The following is a 20,691-nucleotide window of genomic DNA, read 5'->3' as shown; positions in this document are numbered from 1 at the left end:
TGATACAAGTTTCAAATGTATTTACGGTTAAAGATGTAGTATTAATCTTATCATATGATTTACAAGTCATGTATTTTTCTGTGTGCTTTACAATAATACTTATAATTGATTTTTTGGTGTAGTATTAATCTTATCATATGATTTACAAGTCATGTATTAAAAAGATTAAATTTTTTAAATTATACTTTTTTAAATGTAATAATACAATATTATTATAATTTAAATCAATAACACTTACCAGTTAAGCTCCGATTATAAGTTATAATAAATAAATTTAACATCTAAATATAATAATTATTTTAATTTACTTATTTAAAATATTAATTAGTCAATTAAAAACATAAAAAATATTTATATGATTAAATGTGTTTTAAATATTTATTTATTTATAAAATATAAAGAAATTTAAAATATAAAATGTTTAAAACAAAATAAAAAATAAAAATGCGGCTAGCCTGACTTTTTTTAACTAGAACAATAATGAGATACAAGAAAAGCATCCAATATAGAATAAAAAAAACTAAAACCTCGTCTATAGCATGGATGCACAAATAACTAAGCAAAGGAAAAATAACCAATTTTTTTTTTAGGATAGACAAAATATTGCACAAAAAAATTAAAAAGTAGCAAAGAGATACCTGCACAAGACCTTTGAATCAGCTCATGTATGACACTTGTACAGTTTTATTTGAGTTGTCATAATAAAAAGAGAGACAACAACAGCAAAAAGAGAGTTAAAGGTAATTTAACATTTTGCACAAGATCCAATGGGTATGAACAAAATTACCTCCTCTAGGGTAACTGTCCCAGGAACAGCAAGTAAACTTTCATGCCCTTGCCTCTGGTCCATAACTTTATGTCCAAGAGCATCACTTTCCATGATAAAATCCAAGTTATCAACAGAAGATACATGGTTAATCATGGCTGCTAGGTGTTCACTATCTTTCAGAAGAGCATCTAATTAACGAGTTAATTCACCCTGGATAACTCCAAACTCTAAGTTTCCGAACCTATATCACACAAATTTACATGAGAGACAATTGACGTAGAAAGAATTAAGGTAACCTATCATTGAAGCTATTTTAAACAATATGGCTTTCCTTAAGCTGAACAAGACCTAAAAAGATTCTAGGACGATTTGTAAGAGTTAAAAAATTCATAAACTTCATGTGGATTAATGGCCATAAATTTAAGTCATTTTATACCTTTCTATGCTAAACAAAGGACGGAAACTACCAATGGAAAGAAAAATAAGAAACTGAAAAAATATTTTATTCTTTTTCTGTTATTGACACAAGTTGCAACATCTATGTATTCTGTTTCATATATTCTGTTACGTTGGCTATTTAATAGCCTCTTTAATTTAATAAACGTAGTCAGCACAAGTTGCAACATCTATCCATTGTGTTTCCTGTATTCTGTTACGATAATAATAGCCTCTTTAATTTAATAAAGATAATTTAATAAAGATAGTCAGTTGTCACAAGTTGCAAAATCTTTTATTCCTTTCAGAAACAACTCCATTCCAAACACACAATCAAAGCAGAGCAAAAGAAACAAACCTCTTGAACAGCAACTTATATTCCAAACAGATTTCTCATACCAATTTATATCTTTTTCAGGCCAATAACTGAAGTTCACACACATAAAAAAAAATTAAGCAACCAACCGAGACAGGGTATAACCAAGCAATGGAAAAATTATATTTTTGCTAGAACTTAGTCAATAAGATATAAAACGGAGTTACAGTGAAACAGTATTCATCAAAGTAACTCAATTAACTCTGCATTTCAACAAAACACACAATCACAAATAGAGTTAGCTCCCCATACCTGAAATGTGTCCTCTTCTCACTAAGCGTTCCCGTTCCCTTTGTCGAGGCTCTCCCTATCCTCTACACACTCTGTTTCTCACTCTCTGTTACTCCAAAAACAGAAGGTGTATTGGATGTTTCTATCAGCACTACTCACAGCTCTTATATAGGTTTTACGATGAGCCCCAAACCAGCTCTAAATCCACGTTTACCCTGCTCGGATCCTTTTTCTCCTTCACTCTTACGCCACCAAACGTAATACTCCTTCCTTAACTCTCTAATGGATGCAACGGAAGAGAAGCTGATGGAAGCACCAACCTGGTTTGGAAACCAAACGAAACGAAATAAGAAACAGGGAAGAAGAAATGAAAACGGAAATGGGGAATGGGAACAAGAGGAATAAGAGAGGAGAGTGTGGGGTTGGACGTGGGGTGTGCGGTGAACAAGAGGTAGTTTTAAGAAAAAGTAAAAAAATAAATAAATGGTAAAAGTAAAAGGATATTTTTAAATAAAAATAAAAATAAAAATGGTGGTGCAGGGAGAAGCTCTTCTCTTTTATTTTTTTTCTCCCCATGGCCCAACAACAGTTTTTTTTTTAAAAAACAACAGTTTTTTTTTTTAAAAACAAGCAAAAACAAATAAAAAAAAGCAAGATTCAAGATTGAGCAATTCAATCCGAATTATTTTTAATAAAATAATCAAAGTTATTTAAATAAAAAAAGTTTAAATATTTTAATCAAGTTACTTTTAATCAATCAAAATATTTTGAAATCAATCAAATTTTAGATATTTTAATAAATTAACTTTTAATCAATCAAAAGATATTTTTAAATCTATCAAAATTATTTTTTATTTTTAAATCAATCAAAAAATTTTAAATAACTGAGAGAGATTTTAAATATTTTAATCAATTAAAAATATTTTTCAATCAATCAAAGTTGTTTTGAATCTATCATAAATGTTTTCAAATCAATCAAAGTTATGTAAATAATTTTTGTGGAAGAGATTTTTAACTTTTAAATAATCAAAGATATTTTTAAATAAAAAAAGTTAATTATAGACTTTGTGAGAAAGATTTTAAATATTTCTAATCAATCAAAGTTGTTTTTAATTAATCAAAGTTATTGTTCCATTTCTTTTTTAGGTTTAAAGTGATCAATTATTATTATTTTTGTAAAATTTGGTCATTTTATTCAAAAATGTCTAAATAGTTAATGACATAGTGTCCATTTCAACAAATATTGAATGAGGTGTCAGATTTTCATTTATCTAACAAATAAAATAAAATAAATATGATGTGAGAATATGGTAAATGAAAGTGGTTTCTATGAAAGAAAATTGATTTTGCAATTTGACCTTTGAACTTGCATTGGAACACACATATTTGGGTTATTTCATTATAGGTTTCTAGAGTTTCTATTTTCTGAACACACATTTCGTTTTTGGGTTATTTCATTATAGGTCTCTGAATTTTCTATTCTCTAAACACACATTTTTATTTACAATTGTAATGAAGCTCGTGGATTGCAACAAAGGGTTTCTCGATCTCGCTTCTAGACTCATGATGGTGGCTTGAGATTGATGATGGTGGTTGTTGATTCGTCACGGTAGTACAAAGATGAAAGATTGTGAATGGTGCTTGGGTTCAATCGAGGATTTCACGATGGTGTTGTTTGCAATGGTGGGAGGCTGATGGTGAATAGCGATGCAGCTCACAGTGGTTCATTGTGACTTCGAACCTGGTGAATTTCATAAAGATTCATAATGGTCTGACAACAGGAATGGTGTTCATTGTGGCTTCAAACTTGTAGTAGTTGTCATATGATTAACTTTTATTGATGCCATAAACTCTGTTTTCAGTCAAACATTATAAATGCTCTGGAACTTCATTTTAACAAACACAAAGCCTTAGTTTAAATTAGGGATAAACGTTAACCCTAAAGCAGAAAAGGAGGTTGATAATTTTACAAACATCATAAACATGGACAAATAAAGACAAGTGAATCTAATAAAAAATGAAAGGAACAATTAAGTTTTTGTTGGTCATGACCTAACCTGAACCATCCGAAGCAACATTGATTAATAGAAAATGGAGCTTCTTTTGGCTGCTCAATAATACATATAGGGAAAAAAAATTAAACATATCATTTCAAGTAGAATTGTCAAAATGAGTCACATGATCGACCCGGCTCGACCCATCACAAGTTTAAGGAGTCAACCTAACTTGGTTCACTTATTAACGAGTCGAAAAAATTTAAACTCAACCCGGTCCACCACGGGTTGGTGGGTTAGAGAGATTGACTCACTAGCTCACTTAATTACCAATTCTTTTTCTATCAAAAAAATAACAAAAATGTTCTAATTCAAATCTAAATAAAAGGGAAAGATTGTAAATTAGATTGAAGTAGTACTTGACAAAATGAATTGAATTGCAAAGGTAAAAACTGTACTAAACCAAAACATAAGTCGTCTTAACCAAACTAAAATGTAGTTCAAACAAACTTAACTAGACTATTTTTTATCCTATCAAACTGAACTAAAAAGTAGTTCAAACAAATTTAACTAGACTATTTTTTATCCTATCAAACTGCACTGAATTGAACTATAATATAAACTGAATTACTTGTACTAATTTTTACTCATAAAGTTTAAGTTTTCCATTACAAATCAAAACAGGACAGATAACGTAAAAAAAAAAATTAACTGCCCTAATCAAGAAATTCATCATCTGCTAGTGGTTCAACTCAATCCTTTTAAAGTCTTCCTTTTATGTACGTTACACGTAAGTCATACAAACAAGTGAAGAGGTGCGTGTAGATCATATAGCGCATTGCCTAAACGAACAAGCTTAAGTACAGTATTTTAGAAGACAAAATCATTTCAAGATTCAAAAGAAACTAAATATTAGAATTCAAATTACCTTTCAACATACCAATATTCAAGAAACAAATAAAAGGGTGCTAACACGAACAAGAAGATGGAATACACACGTTTGCTTTCACTCTAATATAATGATGTAACCATAGTTGACAAGTTAGTAAGATAATCAAATAAAAGTATTACATAGACAACGGAAAATGTCATGAACAAAAAAAAGAAGAGAAAAAAATATGTGAAAAATAAATCTATGGTTCACACCGTTAACTGCACTCAAAAGGTGTAAAGTTCAACTTTTTTTAACTGAACTATAAAATAATTTAATTAATTTTTAGTCAAAATCCAGTTTAATTTTTTTTAAGTATAATATAATATGATTAACTGTAATTTTGTAATTTTAGTACAGTTTTACTGAATTATGTCCGGCCCTAAAAGTAGTCAAAGCAACCCTGACCATGTATACTCTTCTATTAAAATAAAAGTTTAAGAAATTTAAAAATAATAAATAAATTAAAACTAAAAAACGACCACCTTTTAAGTAACCTATAAACACGAGACACGTGTGAAAAATTAGCAGGTGTAAAGCATATAGTGTTGGAACCAGCTGCAAAATTTTGGCATTTTAGTCCAAAATTAAATCATATTATTAAAATTAATTTTAACTTTAAATACGATAATTCGATATATAAATAAATATAAAATAGCAATACATCAATACATGTAAAAAGAGCTACTTCTTACTTTTAAAAATATAAACCAGAAAAAAAAATAAACCTGGTAATAAAATAAAAGCTAAAAATTATAGGTAAATTATGTTGCCTGGACAGCCAACTCTATTTTAACATCGCTATTAAATGATCAAATTTCAGGAAACTCTTGCGATGTATATAAGCTATTCGGATAAACCAAGAAGTATACAAAATCAGTACATAATTAGATACGATAAAACACTCATCATAACAACTTAACCCACTCAATAGTCTTAATGCAGTAATGCTAACTGAGTCGTGAGATATGCCTCCCCTCCCAACTAGACCTCAAGATCATTCGAGCCATAAAAACCCAAAATGCCATGAACTAGGGGTATAGGAAGGAAAGCTCATCTGACTCCTGCTCAAGCACCTACTTAGATCTCTGTCTCATCTTTCGGCGCTTCCTCTTCAACCTCCTCATGCGCTTCTTCTTCCACTGATACATAGCAACATTATGTTAGTCTGATACAAATGGGCAAAACAGAAATTTGTTGCAATAGCCATAGTAGGTGACGTACATATATCTCACGTGCAGAATGATAGGGAACAATTTTTTACAGTACATATGAAGCAATGTCTATAGGCCTTTACCCAACATAAACGCAGTCACAGAATCAACTTAAAATAGGTGATGATTTCACACAATTTAGAAGAGCTAAATTCCTTCCTTTATCACTCACAAAAATGACAAATCACTTTTCCGTGAAGTGAAAATGGAGAGTAGGAGAACTATTAGTTTTACATGGTTTGGCTTAAAATGTTGTAGATGGAAGAAAAAAAAAGGGCTATAAATTGGCGGATACTCCCCGCTACCTCCGGCTGGATAAATATCCAGCTCCATACATGTCTCCAAATCCGTGCATGCATCCGCAGATATTTACAAAAAAATATTTAACAAGATATTTTAACCATAAAAATTCTTTTTATCATATTTTTTTGACATCCTAGCTAGAATAACTCCACATCTGTATTTATGGGGAAAAAAAGAAAGATCTACACATTACATGACTGTGTTCACAAAATTTGTTGACAAAACTATCAGTCTCCCCTTTGTTAACAGGAATTACTGTATTACAGTATATACTATTATTTTCTTTCCCCTCCCCTTTGCTAACTAAAATGATACCTTCTCTAACCCTCCCTTACCCTGCTTTGAAATTTGAAGCAAACATGTAAAACAATCGGGTGCTTTTGACAGCAAATGCATAAAACAAAACTCACTAGTTAATTCAGAGAATGGGATTCAAGAACCATTGCTTAACCTAAATGTGTTCCTCATGAAATTAACACAACTTCATCGGCCTCTTAATGACTCACTACACAAAATTCCTGTTATTTGAGCAATTAGACAAGCATTCAGAGGTTGTAACACAAGGGAACACAGGAAACAATACCCATGTATCGAAAAACACCAAGTCCAATCGAATAAAAAGTCAAAACTAATCTAATCAATTTCAAATGAGATACTTGAAGCAATTCACTTTATATCCAACATGGCACTTGCGAAAACCAAAACCAACAAACAACATCCTGTTTTCAATTTCGAAAATCAAACAGTGCATCGAATTCCTTCAAATCGAATACAACAACAACAAACTGCAAATATCATATTAGTCCATTTACAAGGAATACATCAGCAATTCAGAAAAGAAAAAAAGAAAGTCCATGCAAAATCAATATCGAACAAAAAAACACATCAAACATCAGATAATCGATTGAAACATCCTAATTCCTGTTAACAAAGACAAATTCATGATTATACTCGGATCCTAAAACGCTCAGTGCACGTAAATTATAAATAAAATAACCATTACATAGACATGAATAAGGAAAGGAAATGCATTTAACCTTAGCTCTCATCCTGAACAACAGAAACTCTCACGCTTTTCTATCAACAATGTCGATTTTTTCCAGAAGATGATCCCTGAATGTAAACCTGTGGCGATAAAAACCCCTGTTTTGGTATTTATAGCGAAAAGCGCGAAACCCTAACTCTCTTTAGGCTAAGGTCGGGTTATGTGAGGGCATAATTGTAATAATAAAAATATATTCTACAAAGTGAAGAAAAGAAAAAGATATTGGATGAGATGAGTTGAGAATTTCCTCTCTCACTTTTTTCTTATGATAAAAATAACGTTTGGTGAAACCTACGGAAGTTAAAATAGAAAATCCTTTCACGAATAACAAAAAGTAAATAATTGTAACTCGTTTTTACTATTATTGTATTACACAATTCATAAACAGAAAAGGATTACATTAAATGTTAAACAAATAATAAATTAAGAATAAATCATTCTTAGGTCAAATAAAATAAGAAATATAAAAGAATGTCAAGAAGTACGGACAAAGTCAATAAGTATCAGTATTATCGAAAAGTATTAGAGAAGACTCAAAAGTATCAATGTAGAGAAATGTAGGCAAGATCAAAAATATCAATCTTGCCAAAAAGTATCATGCAAGATCAAGAATATTTAAAAGTAAAAAAACAAGGACCAAAAGTTCTAGGTAAGGATAAAAACACCTCAATATAATCATTCAATGCTTACATAACCATTCAAACGATATAAAACAAATAATCATTACTAAACAACTACTAGATTAAGATTAAGAATGACATGATTCCATTTCCAAACCCATTTAAATAAAGATCCATTAATAATAATATAAATGACATATGAGAGTTGTAAGTTTCATTAGTTTCTCTACTATCATTAGTTCTAGGATCTTAAGAATTTATGATTCTCACAACATCAACATAATTTCATAATTAGGATAAGAAATTTTACTAACCTTGATCCATGCTAATTGGTTCTTGATTTGCTTGCTCTAGATCTTCAACTCCTTACCCAATCTATCCCTTGATGCAACCTTAATTCTCTCAAGACTTTCTTGATGGTTTTCTAATGGAAGAGAGAGTTTCTTGCTTTCATGAAAATTGTGTGCATCAGGGACAGAACCCTTCAACCATTCTTATACAACTTCCATCAAGTTGTAATTGCCATTAAGTCCCTCAAATATATTAAATCACATTTTAACCCTTATTTATTTTCACATGAGTCACTTAATTGTTAGGTAATTCTAACATTCTCCCACTTGACTCTTGTGATATTATAACATTTTGTGATTTAATAAATAATCATAATGCGCATTTGAGGACTTTACATAATTGGCTTCATCATTATTCATAATTAAAGATATAGAAATAATAAGAGTCATGGCGGTTGCACATCATTCAATCGATATGTCTCCTTCCATGTACTACTGTATCATCTCCTTCTCTTTAATATGACGTTAGAAAACTTAAATACATAATGGGTTCAAACATAATGTCATTTTAATAACAATAATATAATTTGTTTCCTTTTCTTCATCATAATTTGTATACATAACCATACAGAAGAAAATACAAATACAAATTTCAGAAACTTATACATTAAAGAATTCAAGTGTCACATAAGCATTAATAACATTAACATTCAACTTTCAATGGTAGACATAATGCCCATATTCTTTACATGATCAACAAATAATTTGGGCGGTAACCCTTTTGTTAAAGGGTCAGAAATCATAAAATTAGTGCTAATATGTTCAATTGACACTTTATGTTTCTGAATTTCTTCTTTAACGACAAAGTATTTCAATTCCATATGTTTAGCACCTTTGGAATACTTATCGTTCTTAGAAAAGAAGACTGCTGTGGAATTGTCACAATAAATTTTCAGCGGCTTGGCAATACTGTCAACTATTCCAAGTCCTGAAATAAAGTTCCGCAACCAATTAGCCTGAATAGTGGCCTCAAAGCATGCCACAAATTCAGCTTCCATAGTGGATGTAGCAATGACGGACTGCTTCGCACTTTTCCATGAGATTGCTCCTCCGGCTAAAAGATACAGATAACCATATGTAGATGTTCTTGTATCTATACAGCCAGCAAAGTCTGAATCTGTATATCCAATCACTTCAAGATGATTAGATCTTCTATAAGTAAGCATGTGATTCTTTGTTCCTTGTAGGTATCTTAAAACTTTCTTTGCAGCTTTCCAATGATCCATTCCTGGATTACTCTGATATCTACCAAGCATACCAACTGCAAAACTAATATCTGGTCTTGTACATGTTTGAGCATACATCAAACTCCCAACAACAGATGCATAAGGGATATTTTCCATCTGTTTCTGTTCCAAATCATTCTTTGGACATTGCATGAGACTAAACTTGTCTCCTTTATGTATTGGAACAGGAGATGCTGAACATTTATCCATCTTAAATCTCTCTAAAACTTTATTAATATATGCTTTCTGAGACAAACCTAACAATCCTTGTGATCTATCACAGAATATTTCTATTCCTATCACATAATATGCCTCTCTCATATCTTTCATTTCAAAGTTGTTAGAGAGAAATTTCTTAGTCTCACTTAACAGACCAAGGTCATTAGTTGCAAGCAAGATATCATCAACATATAGAATCAAAAATATAAACTTGCTCCCACTAACCTTTAGATATATACACCGATCAACAGTGTTTTCCTTAAATCCAAAGGATATAATAGTATCATTGAACTTGAGATACCATTGTCGGGAAGCTTGTTTAAGTCCATATATTGATTTCTTTAATTTATACACCATGTGTTCCTTTCCTTTTTCAGTGAACCCCATCGGTTGATCCATATAGACATCCTCTTCTAAATCTCCATTCAGAAAAGCAGTTTTAACATCCATTTGATGCAACTCAAGATCATAATGAGCTACTAATGCCATGATAATTCGGAAAGAATCTTTCTTAGAAACAGGTGAAAATGTTTCTTTATAGTCAATGCCATCTTTCTGAGTAAAACCTTTGGCAACAAGTCGGGCCTTGTACCGTTCGATATTACCATGAGAGTCACGTTTAGTCTTAAATACCCATTTACACCCAACTCTCTTGCATCCTTCTGGTAATTCCACAAGATCCCATACATCATTTTGTACCATCGATTTAAGCTCATCTTTCATAGCATTTAACCACTTATCAGAATTATCACCATTAATGGCTTCTGAAAATGAAACTGGATCATTATCAATACTTAAGTCATTTTCTGACTCTTGTAGATAAACCACATAATCATTCGAAATAGCAGACTTTCTTTCTCTTTGAGATCTTCTTAATACTATTTCTTGTGATTGTTCTACAATTGGTTCATTGTTAATCATGGGAGTATTGATGTGTTGTTCTTCTTGATTGTTGTGTGTTTCTACAACATGAGGAACAACAACTCTTGAAGAAGAGGTGCCAATTACAGGAACTTGTACTTTAATTTCTGTAATTTCAACCTTTCGTGAATCTACACTCCCACTAGTTTCACCATTTTCAATGAACCGAGCATTTCCAGTTTCAACAATTCTTGTACTATGGTTAGGACAGTAAAATATATACCCTTTTGATTTTTCTGGATAACCAATGAAATATCCACTGATTGTTCTTGCATCCAGTTTCTTTTCTTGCGGATTATAAATTCTTATTTCTGCCTGACAACCCCAAACATGCAGGTGTCTCAAACTGGGTTTCCTATTTGTCCATAACTCAAAAGGAGTCTTTTGAACAGCTTTACTGGGAACCCTGTTTAACAAATACATGGCAGTTTTTAAGGAATACATCCACAATGATACAGGTAAACATGAATTACTTAACATACTCCTAACCATATCCATTAAGGTTCGATTACGCCTTTCTGATACACCATTTTGTTGTGGTGTGCCTGGCATTGTGTATTGAGCACAAATACCATGTTTCTCAAGAAATTTAGCAAATGGACCAGGATGTTGCCCACTTTCATCATATCTTCCATAATACTCACCACCTCTATCAGACCTGACAATTTTCACCTTTCTGTCTAATTGTCTTTCTACTTCATTTACGTAAACTTCCAAGACATTTACTGCTTGAGATTTCTCATGCAGTAGGTAGACATATCCATAACGCGAAAAATCATCAATGAAGGTGATGAAGTATTTCTCTTTATTGAAGGTATTCACATCAAATGGACCACATATATCAGTGTGTATAATTTCAAGAAGATGTGTACTTCTTGTGGCTCCTTTCTTTGTGTGTTTTGTTTGTTTGCCTTTAATACAATCCACACATACATTTAGATCAGTAAAATCTAAATCCGGAAGGATTTCATTCTTTACTAATCTTTGCATCCTTTCTTTGGAAATATGTCCCAAACGTTTATGCCACAAATAAGCAGATCGTTCATCCACTAAACTGCGTTTAGTGCTAACATTGTGATGCAAGGTCATAAGAGTTTCAACATATAAATTATCCAAATTCAATTTATATAAACCATCATAAAGTGTACCAGATCCAATCATACAGGCACGCTTAAACAAACTGAAACAACCATTCCAAAATTTAAAAGAGTATCCAGCAACATCAAGCTTAGACAAAGAAATCAAATTTCTAGTGATAATAGGTACATAAAAAGTATCCATCAGGTCTAAGTGATATCCAGTGTCAAGAATTAATCGATAAGTCCCAACAGCTTCCACTGGAACTTTCACTCTATTTCCCATGAAGACAAACTTCTCAGTTGGGTTTATGGTTCGGATTGTAAGGAATCCCTGCATCACATTAGAAACATGAGTCGTACATCCAGAATCAATCCACCAAGTATTATGGGGAACTTCAGTTAAGTTTGATTCAAAACATACGTAAGCATTATGCTTACCTTTCTTTTCGAACCAAGCTTTACGCTTTAAACAGTCTTTCTGAAAATGTCCAGACTTCTTGCAGAAATGACATTATCATTTTTCTTATGGATTTTGGTTGAGGACTCGTCAATCTTTAATGGTCCTTTACCCTTTACATGTTTCTTAAATTTCTTTCCAGCTCCTTGATTCTTTAGATAATGAACAGAGTGGCTTCTTAAGTTCTTAAGTCTGGTCTCTTCTTGAACTAACATACTGTGCAATTCATGCACATTCCATTTGTCTTTTAAGGTGTTATAGTTCATCTGAAATGGACCATACTCAGACGGTAGCGAGTTCAAAATGAACTGCACGAGAAAAGTTTCATCCACTTTCATTCCTAGAGACTTAAGCCTTGCTGCAATATTTGTCATCTCGATCACGTGTTCATGCATAATACGTGAACCGTCAAACTTCATGGTGGTCAACGTATTCATCAATGTCCCAGCGAGGGACTTGTCAGCAGTTTGGGAGCGCTCTTCCACAAATTTCATAAATTCTTTTGCATTTTCAGTTTTCGGAATAGCAGATTTGATGTTACTTGCAATGCTCATTCTCATAAACATTAGACTAAGTCTGTTTGATCTTTCCCAAGCTTTGTAATGAGCTTTCTCTTCAGTGCTACTAATATCAGTGGTAGCAGTCGGTTTCTCGACTTGAAGAGCCAAGTCAAGATCCAATACACCTAAGTGAAATTGGACTTGTTCACTCCAATCAGGGAAATTCAATCCATTAAAGACCAGAACAGACGTAGCGAGCGAGTGTAAAGATACCGGAACGGGGACTGTAATTAATACATGCTAATCATTAGTGCTTTGAGTCATAAATACAGATTCAGACTTTAATCATCATTCTATGTATATTAGTGTTCTCCTTTGGGAGATCCATTAATACACAAATATAAGCATAATGATGCTAATAATTTTAAATCTTTATTGATGATTAAAATACGCATCAACTAGAATCATCTACTACCTTTGGGTATATAAATAAATCTAGCGAGCATACAAAATTATCTACAATTGTACTCATTAATTATAAGAGCAAATAATCATCTTTGGATGATACAAAATATCTTATAATAATGAATTTTCAATTAACCCATAAATTAATTATTCATAATTTAGCATTCATATAATGGGTAATTGAAATAAAATCATTAATAATTTGAAATTAAAATAACTTTAAAATTTTGGTTACTTTGGTGACTAACAAAATTTACCATAATTAATTTCAAATAATAATGATAATAATAACCTTAATTTGTTATTCACCATACATAACATCCTTGTTAAATTTAATTTAACAATATACATTTATTCACATAAAATTTATTATGTGTCATAATTAAAATTGAAAAAACCTAATTTCAATTTAAGTGGGTAAAATTTTTCGTAATGGAGAACATACATAAACTTTAATTCTCCAGTATGCTACACGTTGGAAACTTTCATCTTGCAAAGTTTGCATTATTTTCCATATAAAACAAGGAAAGTAGCCTTTCATGTGGCAGACCATGTTTGGTAGACAATACATATTCCATTCTAATATTTTATTATAATGCACATAATCATAGAATGTGGCACACGTTGGTTTTCATTTATGTGATGCTTGGACCATTATCATTCATATAAAATAAGCAAGGAAGGTTGCTTTTCTTTATTCACATGCAGACAAAGTTTGTCTCTTTCTTACAATTGTTAAACTTTAATAATTAACATTTGGGCATCACTTCTACCATTTGCATTCCCATTCCCGTAAGCTTTATCATCCAACAACTATTCATCATCTTTTACCCCCAAAACACTATTCATCATCCTCTTCCCAAAAACACTATTCATCTAAACCAAGTTTCATGGCATTTGGAAGACAGCGGCGGAAGACTTCTTAATTTCAATCAGGTTTGTTTATTTCAATTAGTTTAAGATGTAAAATTCCTATAGTTCATCATTTCTTAGGAAAAACCCATGAATCAAATTTCTTCATTCCAGGAGAATCATAAATCTAGTAACCTAGTGCTCTGATACCACATGTAAGTTTCATTAGTTTCTCTACTATCATTAGTTCTAGGATCTTAAGAATTTATGATTCTCACAACATCAACATAATTTCATAATTAGGATAAGAAATTTTACTAACCTTGATCCATGCTAATTGGTTCTTGATTTCCTTGCTCTAGATCTTCAACTCCTTACCCAATTTATCCCTTGATGCAACCTTAATTCTCTCAAGACTTTCTTGATGGTTTTCTAATGGAAGAGAGAGTTTCTTGCTTTCATGAAATTGTGTGCATCAGGGACAGAACCCTTCAACCATTCTTATACAACTTCCATCAAGTTGTAATTGCCATTAAGTCCCTCAAATATATTAAATCACATTTTAACCCTTATTTATTTTCACATGAGTCACTTAATTGTTAGGTAATTCTAACAAGAGTGTCCATACATATAAATCTTATAGAACGATTTTATCTTAACAGAGTCACTGGAATTCGAGAAATTTGTTGGTCAATCTGATGTGCTTATGACAAGTGCAAGGTTCCTAGTGAATTCACTTACCCCTAGTCTTTTGGAAGACGAGTCTATTTATACATACAGAGTACACATGAGATTAGTAGACCCACTACATGAGAACGATGTATTGTGTGATAAAATGATTAAATTGATATGGATGAGCATGTGGAAATTATTAATTGAATAACTTTTGTGTATTAACATGATAATGTATGTATATGTTTTATCCATAGTTAGCATACCCTTTCACTTTGTGGATGTGTGGTTTTCCACCTGCCATGACCATGTCTATATGCATGCAAGCATATGGTTCAATAGGTGCAATGGATGCTTCCCAGTAAATCTTGGTGACAGGTACTCCAATAGTATAGGCAAATTGTGTATACATGTTCATTCCTCAAACTCCTTTTAATGTAATTTGAACAAATTGATATGTTATCTTTGGAAGTTTAATGAATGAAGAATAACTATTTTTAAATGTATACTTAATTTCCTACATTTTTCATGACTTATAATTGATTTATAATTCACTAAGTTGGATTTCATTAGACTTGTTCGGTGGGATATGAGCTTAATAAATAATGCAATTATTCATGCATCGTTATGCTTATAACTTATTTACAATACACTTCGTTGGACCTCATTAGACTCGTTCGATAAGATATGAGCTCAATAGACAATGCAATTGTTCGTGCACCAATACTGTGATGACTAGGATGATGTAATATTGTCTTATATGTGTTCCAAAATGTGTCAACTTAGCCATTATATATAAATATGACAAGACCTACAACTTAATTTGTATTTTAGAATTTAGAATAAGATGAGAATATTTTCCAAAATAAAATGAGGTTATTTTTACTAAGATTTCTTCTTGCATTTCGTGATCTTTTTAAGAATTTTCTAATTTTTTTTGACCATCATCCTTAAACTTATTTTGGTTTATGATACCTTCCTTTATTCATATTTTCCTATTTTAATTGATTTCAATTCCTAATTTATTGTATCAATTCTATTTGAAATTGCATCATTAAAGAAATATCAATTAAAATGAATAATAACGATTTTTTATAAACTATTTTCTATACAAAATCAACTTATATAGTAGAAAATATGAATTAAAATGGATAATAATGCAAATTTTTTTATAAACTATTTCTCATACAAAATCAACTTGTATCAGAGCACTTTGAGAAATGAAAGCAACAAAAGAAATCATAATCAAAATGCATTACAGTGAACAGTGGTTCGAGTATATGAGAGATTTCTTTTGAGTGTATTAGCTTTAGTCGTAGTAAAAGAGAGTTTTTGATGTAAACAATGTTGTTTCAGTTTTTACGTAATTTTTAACAAATTGATGTTTAAATATACGAGGATTTTTATTGTTTTTACGATTTAGTAGTATAGTTTATTTACGTGGAATAGAGTTGGCCATACGCTATGTAGAGAAATTCGGGTATTACCTAAGATAAAAAATTAATTTTAGTATTACTTCTTGTGAAGTATAAATTTGTAGGAATCATTTAAAAAATCTTTTAACTATTATTTATTTATTTTCATTTTAATTACTTACTTTATTTATTTCAAAATTTTCTGTTTTTTAACTAGAAAAAATCAACATTAATATTACATATTTTATACGTTAATTACAGTTTGGGAGCTACCGAATTTATTTAATTATTTATAAAACAAATAAATTAATTTTAAGAACACAAAACCAAATAATCAGTTGTCTAAATATTATTTTTTTAACAAAATATCCATCAAAATACATTTTTCTCTTAAATTTATTTTAAAAACATATTTTTTTTCTCCAACAATTTTAAAAAACATATATATTACGTTTTCAAACCTTTATTTTTCTAAAATAATATATTTTTTAAAGGGTTAATTATTTCTTAAAATAATTAGTTTTCTGAATGATTAGTTTTTAAAACAATGAATTACTTCTAAAAAATAATTAATTTTCTAAAAGTTTCCTTTTAAAATGTTTTTAAGTATTTTTTTAAAAATTTACAAATTTCACTCTCTTTATTTAAAAATAATAGTTTAGAAGGGTTTTGTGACAACCTTTTGGGGTCAACTTCTAGATTGTTCTTACATACTTAGATAACTATATTGTTTTGATTTATATAGTGATATAAACAAGGAAAATGATACTTGAACAACCAATTTTGACAACATTTGGACACGGGACAGGTGTCCAAATGGTACTGGTCCACGTGGAAAAATAAAATGAAAATGAAATATGACGTGGAAAGGGAGTGGTCAGGGGTTTTTGTTTGGCGTTTGAAATTTGAATTTCAATTTTGCACAATTGTAGAGAGAGAAGCAAGCGAAGGTTGAGAGAGAGAATCTAACCTAGAGAGAGCCCGAGAGAGTTGGAGAAAGGGAGTTCGAGTGAGAGAGAGGTCCGACCGACGGATTGCTTGCCGGAGTGTCGTCGGACAACGTTGAAGGACGTCTCGAAGCTATTCAACCCCTCCAGCCGGTTCCGATTCACGGCCGCCGCAGCTCCGACGTTGGCGAACGAACCGAAGACGGCGTCGTCTTCCCTCCGGCCCAGCGAACTAGGGGCGCGTTCTGAGTCTGGCTTCGTCCCACCTGCTTTCGTCCCTGTGCCGGACCTTTGCATTCACCGTCGGAGTGCCGCCGGAGCATCGCCGGAGTGGCGACTATACGGTGGACGAAAAAGAGGGGTTTTCCGGGTTGTTAGTCCCACCCACACATTGTTCTTCGTGTGTGTTCCAACCGGCACACGTTGTGTTCACTCAAGGTTCGTTTTTTGTATTTGAGTGGAATGAAGCTTTAATATATGTATGATGTTGTTTGTGGATGATTTTGGTTATGTATGATACGTTGTCTGTAAGCTGTAATAATATGACTTGTTGGATAAATTAAATGTGTGGTGATTGATACTATGGACATGAGAACATAAACATTATTCCTTTGACGATACTGAAAATGTTTACGAAAAAAGTGGGAAAATTTATGGAATAAATTTCACTTTTTGTGCAATACCCGTAATCTAGATATTTGATAAGTTATTAGATGAAATAAATGTGGTGGGATGACTTGGGATTTTAGAAGGTCCTTTGATATAATTAATGATACTGTGTGTGTGGTTTTCCATTTCATGTTTATTCTTTACAATTTGACGTATAATTGAAGTGTATTGCATTTTGTTGTGTTCATGATTTTTATAGATGTTGTTTGGTTCATCTTACATTGTTGTTGTAATTTTGTTAGATTGGTAGTCATGGACCTAGTTGGCCTTGCTGTGAAAAAAAACAAGCCACCCCAAAATGAGAGTGGTGGACCAATTTGGCCTTGCTGTGAAAAAACTTCAACCCAATTACTCACTTAATTCGGCTTTGGTACCAGTTATGTTGGTGAACCATGAGTCTTACAAAATGTATTTTTATGTGACACGAATTTGTTAATAAAATGTTAAGAAATTGTTCCCAAATTACTTAGAAGTAGATCAAATGAGGGAAAACAAACAAGCTACCCCAAAATTAGTGTGGTGGACGTAGTTGGCCTCGCTGTGCAAAATCTTGAACCCAGGTACCCACTTAAATTGCCTTAGGTTCCAGTTCTGTTCCTGTACCATGAGTCTTACAAAATGTATTTTTATGTGGAACGAATTTGTTAATAAAATGTTAAGAAATTGTTCCCAGATTACTTAGAAGTAGATCAAACGAGGGAAAATAAACAAGCCACCCCAAAATTAGTGTGGTGGACGTAGTTGGCCTCGCTGTGCAAAAACTTGAACCCAGGTACCCACTTAATTTGCCTTAGGTACCAGTTTTGTTCCTGTACCATGAGTCTTACAAAATGTATTTTTATGTGGCACGAATTTGTTAATAAAATGTTAAGAAATTGTTCCCAGATTACTTAGAAGTAGATCAAATGACGGAAAATAAACAAGCCACCCCAAAATTAGTGTGGTGGACGTAGTTGTCCTCGCCGTGCAAAAACTTAAACCCAGGTACCCACTTAATTTGCCTTAGGTTCCAGTTCTGTTCCTGTACCATGAGTCTTACAAAATGTATTTTTATGTGGCACGAATGATATAAATTAATAAATTAATATTAGTTTTTTGTTCTCTTTTTGCTTGTCTTTTAACAAATGCTCACAATGTTTGTTATCATTTCCAATTTGTTCTTTTACTTGATTGTGTTGGTGTAATGTAATTTCACTTTTTGTGTTGGTGTAGTGTGATGGAGGAACTTGGTGAACAAAGTAAAGGACGTGATAGAAGGAAGAAGGTACGTAGGATTGTATTTGATTTCCATACATTTGTTGTTTGACTGTATTTAATTAGTAAGCATGACTTCGTATGCAGTTAGTGTTCAGACACTACTGCAAAACCAAGATGATAGGTCTTTTGAACAAACGGTTGACTTTTGAGCAGAAGGGTTACATTGAGAAGAGTGTTTTTGGTTGGTTGTTATACTTGCCAAGTTGTATTAAGATAGGAAGGAATTTGTTATCTAAGTTATGTGGTCAATGGGTAGATAACATGAGTGAGTTTTATTTTGGTGACAAAGTTATTAAGTTTACTGAATTTGATGTCTGTCTGTCGTTAGGGTTGCCTATTGTTGGTGAAATGATAGATTTAAATAAAGTTGGGCATCGTAGTGTTTGTAGGTAGTACTTCCCTGAGGGGAAAGTAGATGTCAGCATGGTATATGACTTTTTGTTAGAGGAACATGAAAATTTTCCAATGGAACATTTTTGCAGCTTGTATATATTGGTAGGGATATCAGAGTTCTTGCTTCCCAATCGAAGTGGAGTAGTATTTCCAATTATTTTTGACCTTGTTTGGGAGTTGGGGTGTGTGGCTAAGTACAATTGGGGCAGTTTAGTTTTTCAGTACTTTGTTGAAAGTGTGTGTAGTGCTTCAACAACAATGAAGAATGAAACAAGCATAAGCCATATTCATGTTCAAGGATGTGCTTACCTGTTGCAGGTACATGTTTGTTATGTAATTGTTAATCAAAGACAATGATTCGTTATTGTTTTCATCATTTTTATTGTCATTGTTGATGGATTAAAAATTTGCAGGTATGGTTTTGTCACCATTTTGTGACATCGAAGTCCATTTATAGTACACGGGTAACAAAATTCCCAAGGTTGTTGAACTGGATTGATATGAATATTGGGGATAAGTTTATCAAAACTGCTTTGGCAAAGGGATCGGTGAGTAGTTGTTGATTAGACGAATGTGTTAGTGCAAAGTAATTTATGATTTGTGTTATTATGAAATAAAAATTGTTAATGACATTGCAGGTTGTTATTGATGTTGGTGTGTCCAAAGAGGAGCTTTGTTATGGTATGGTGAAAGACGCTTGTGAGAAATTTGGTATTCCATTTAAGAAGCAAAATAGAGGAGATAAGGAAAAATTAATTTCTGTTGTAGAAGAACAAACACGGGTAATTGCAGACATGCAAAGTAGTATTAACGATTTAAGAAAGTTGGTTGAAGCAAAAAATGAAGATAAGAATGAAGATTTTGTGGAAGAACCGTTGTGGGGAAGTGAAGATTGTTGTCAAAGTACATCGGTTCAACATGAGCAGCAAACCCCGGTGTTTGAAGGTGGTTTTGAAATGCAACAAAGCACAATGTATGATCGTATGAAAGCGCAACCCCGAATACGGCTTAAGAGTGTCGTAAAAAGAACTCCTTATACTGCAGGTGGTAGAAGAAAACAATGAGTACTTGAATAAGTTGTATTACATTAGGAATTTAAGTTTTAGATAATGTTATAATGTTTGGAATCCTGTTCAAAAAGTTGTTTGAATTTTGAAAACATTGGAATCCTTTTTTGAATTGTCATGATTTGATTTTTGTTGTCTGTAATGGTTTATGATAGAACCAGAGAGTTGAAATTAAGTGGGATGAACATGAAATATACTTATTTGAAATGAAGTTTGTATGGTAATGATGGTGAATTTGAGGCATGACTTTGGATTTTTTGGCATGGTTGTTGAAAGAAATTAGG

At 31.9% G+C, this 20,691-nt stretch overlaps 1 protein-coding gene and 1 long non-coding RNA gene across 2 annotated transcripts; one reads left to right on the top strand and one right to left on the bottom strand.

Annotated features, from left to right (window-relative positions):
* Positions 1-5,471: 5,471 nt before the first annotated feature.
* LOC108333230 (uncharacterized) lies at positions 5,472-7,568 on the bottom strand. The gene is made up of 2 exons (XR_001832541.2): positions 7,291-7,568; positions 5,472-5,878 (listed from the first exon to the last, which is right to left on the bottom strand). It is a non-coding gene; the product is annotated as an uncharacterized LOC108333230 (long non-coding RNA).
* An 11,802-nt stretch (positions 7,569-19,370) lies between these two features.
* Positions 19,371-20,404, top strand: LOC128194678 (uncharacterized). The gene is made up of 3 exons (XM_052870241.1): positions 19,371-19,658; positions 19,754-19,888; positions 19,979-20,404. The coding sequence occupies exons 1-3, from the start codon at positions 19,371-19,373 to the stop codon at positions 20,402-20,404; spliced, it is 849 nt and encodes a 282-aa protein (XP_052726201.1).
* The last annotated feature ends 287 nt before the right edge of the window (positions 20,405-20,691 follow it).

Source organism: Vigna angularis, chromosome 11 (assembly GCF_016808095.1).
Source record: "Vigna angularis cultivar LongXiaoDou No.4 chromosome 11, ASM1680809v1, whole genome shotgun sequence".
In the NCBI taxonomy this organism is placed as follows: domain Eukaryota; kingdom Viridiplantae; phylum Streptophyta; class Magnoliopsida; order Fabales; family Fabaceae; genus Vigna; species Vigna angularis.
The sequence above is the reverse complement of the archived record's forward strand: the minus strand, read 5'-3'. Positions and strand labels throughout refer to the sequence as shown.